The sequence below is a fragment of the Lethenteron reissneri genome, chromosome 24 (assembly GCF_015708825.2).
Source record: "Lethenteron reissneri isolate LAM-NWPU_2019-01 chromosome 24, ASM1570882v1, whole genome shotgun sequence".
NCBI classification, from domain to species: Eukaryota; Metazoa; Chordata; class Hyperoartia; order Petromyzontiformes; family Petromyzontidae; genus Lethenteron; species Lethenteron reissneri.
Window position 1 is genome coordinate 299,786 of NC_083802.1, and position 3,025 is coordinate 302,810.

The 3,025-nt window shown below is 56.4% G+C and overlaps 1 protein-coding gene across 1 annotated transcript in view; it reads right to left on the reverse strand.

The window, feature by feature from the left end:
- Positions 1 to 2,104, reverse strand: part of LOC133346368 (leucine-rich repeat-containing protein 39-like) — a 12,378-nt gene extending 10,274 nt beyond the window's left edge. The window contains exons 1-2 of the mRNA XM_061557868.1: positions 1,989 to 2,104; positions 1,651 to 1,768 (exon numbers count right to left, since the gene is read on the reverse strand). Of these exons, the coding sequence (XP_061413852.1) occupies positions 1,651 to 1,732 (82 nt within the window). The 5' untranslated portion in view covers positions 1,733 to 1,768; positions 1,989 to 2,104. The remainder of the gene's footprint in view (positions 1 to 1,650; positions 1,769 to 1,988) is intronic.
- Between the last annotated feature and the right edge of the window lie 921 nt (positions 2,105 to 3,025).

The following is a 3,025-nucleotide window of genomic DNA, read 5'->3' on the forward strand; positions in this document are numbered from 1 at the left end:
CAAAAGGTTTCTGTGTTTGGTGTTTGAACATCTCAACGCAAACTGTCTTGTTGACGGAAAGGGGTAAAACCATTTCTTAAATGTGTGCTGTTACAACGGTTTCGAATGACGAGCAAATTTAAATGTGATCTTCATGAAGCCAAATTCACGTTGAAAGAATAAATTACATTTTACGTTCGTTTGTTTGTTGTTTCTAAACGCAACCCAAACTATTTGCAGAAAAGTTAATTTTTTCATTTTCAATGAGAAAAATCATTTATCTTAGGGGCCGTCCATAAATGACGTCACGCGATTTTGGACGATTTTTGACCCCCCCCCCCCCCTCGTCACACGGCGTCACAAAAAGTCAGACCCCCCCTCAAATATGACGTCACAAAGCTCTGCCCCCCGCCCCAAAACCAAACCATATTTCCATTTTGAAAAATTAAACATGCTTCAAATCGCTTCAAACTATTGTCATTGTAGTGCGTATTTAATGTGGCGCTGCACTCTGATGTTGTAGGAGAGAACATTTATTAAAAAGTTTATCTAATTACGTAAAACGTGTTGTCTACATTTATTTAAAGTTGCGCATTTTGATGTGACGTCACATTTCTCAAACACCCCCCGCCCCCCTCGTCACACATCGTCACACATGTCTGACCCCCCCCCCCCCTAGGTGCGTGACGTCATTTATGGACGGCCCCATATCTCCGGCTGCTTGGTCAGGTGGCGTCCCCAGCGCCTCCTGGTGGACAAAACGGCGCCTGCAACCACGACAATGATGACACTGGTGCAACACGATTTTTGTTCCTGGGTACGAAGCGTCGTTTTCGAATTGCTTTTGCCTCAAGAGTACAGATGTAATATCTTAAATACGGCGTTAGACGAGTTGACGGGGCAGCACTTGTGTATTAACACTAACACAACAGTAACAGATACAGCCGAGATACAGCCTACGCTACGCGTGCCTAACCCGGCTACGCCCTCAGGCCCTCCGGCTACACGCTTCCTAGGGGAGGCTATCTGGCCCGTCCTAGCCAGGGTACGGGTCTCGACCCCTGGGTCACACAGCCCGGCCCTTACAAGGACGTCAGACCGTGATCCCCAAGGTCTCGCCACTGAGCCGCACAGAGTCCCGGCCCTTACAAGGGCAGCGGGGCTAGGGGTCCCAGGGCCCTGTCTCTTGCTCCGTCTTCTTTCTTCACTGGTTGATGCCGACTCCCCGAGCGCTGCTGCGCATCGCCTTACATAGCCCTCCGCGCCAGGGGGCGGGGCCTATGCGGACCGCGATGTGGACACCTGCCTGCGGACCGAGATGTAGCCACCCACCACGCGCTGTCTCACGATCCTCCCTCGCCAGCACGTACCACCTCTACACAGAAAACGGCGGTCACCCCCCACACACTTTGCGTTTGTGACCAATCGTCACTGGTGCTGTTGGTGGCCGTGAGCGGGAATCGAACTCGGGTGGCCCTGGTTCCGTATGCACAGCGCGGCTTTGGCACTCCAACCGCGACACGACCACTGCTGGCTGATCAACACCATCTCCACTGCTGGCTGATCAACACCATCTCCGCTGCTGGCTGATCAACACCATCTCCACTGCTGGCTGATCAACACCATCTCCACTGCTGGCTGATCAACACCATCTCCGCTGCAAGCACATACCTTCTCCACTGCTAGCCTGCCCTGCCGCCCGTCGCTCCATTCTCTGCGCTGCCCTCGTCCCCGTCGTTGTCGTCATCTTCATCGCCAACCGAGGTCCGCACAGATGGGTCGCGCCGGCCTGCTGAGACACGATCAGATGGGTCGCGCCGGCCTGCTGAGACACGATCAGATGGGTCGTGGTGACGTTGTTTTTATGTAATAATGTTGTCGTAGTGTGACATGCGTTGTCTGTGAGACTGATTGAGAGACACCATTGGCAGCCCTCTCTATGGCCAAGTCTCTCCAGCAGTGTCACGAGACCAGTTTCATAACAATAACAACAATGTGGTATTACTCACGTAGGCAGTGTCTTTAATACTGGGAGGGGCCTCCTGGTTACACCAGCCCACAGGGGATTATTGTGTACGTCCGTCCGTCGTGCAGGGAGGAGCTGGGTGGGGAGCGGCTGGGTGGGGGTGGGAGGGTGGGGAGGGAGGGGCTGGGTGGGGAGGGGCTGGGTGGGGGTGGGAGGGTGGGGAGGGCAGGGTGAGGAGGGGCTGGGTGGGGAGGGAAGGGTGGGGAGGGGCTGGGTGGAAAGGGTGGGGCTGGTTGAGGAGGGGAGGGTGGGGTGGGGAGGGGGTGGGAGGGGAGGGGAGGGTGGGGCTGGGTGGGGGGTGGGAGGGGTGGGGCTGGGTGGGGAGGGGCTGGTCACCCTGTGGTGCCCTTATAATACTCAACGTTTAACCTACTCACACCGGCTTGTGCCCGCCCTCACAGCTGGGCATATTTGCGAAATACACCACGCCGCCGTTGACCCTGGCCATTGACCGAGCAACCCAACGTTCCTACCAACTCCCTCCGCGGGAACGTGTTAATAATGTAATTATAGTGTGACTTGCATTATCTGTGAAACTGATTGGCCTACACCAGAGATAACACAGCAGCAGCAGCCTTCTTTTGGGCTTCGTCTCACCAGCAGTGTCAGACCAGAGAACGACGCCACGTGACGAGCAGTACCAAGACAATGCCACGTGGCGGAGCGTCGACAGGTCGCGTCGAGCAGCGACGATCATGGAGGCCGACATACAACACATTGTCCTGCTGCGGAGGGAGCTGGTAGGAACGTTGTTGGGTTGCTCGGTCAATGGCCTGCAGGGTCAACGGCGGCGTGGTGTATTCCGCAAATATGCCCGACTGTGAGGGCGGGCACAAGCCGGCGTGAGTAGGTTAAACGTTGAGTTTTATAAGGGCACCACGGGGTGACCAGCCCCTCCCCCCCCACCCAGCCCCACCCCTCCCACCCCCCACCCAGCCCCACCCTCCCCACCCAGCTTCTCCCCACCCTCCCCACCCAGCCCCTCCCCACCCAGCCCCTCCCTTCTCCACCCAGCCCCAC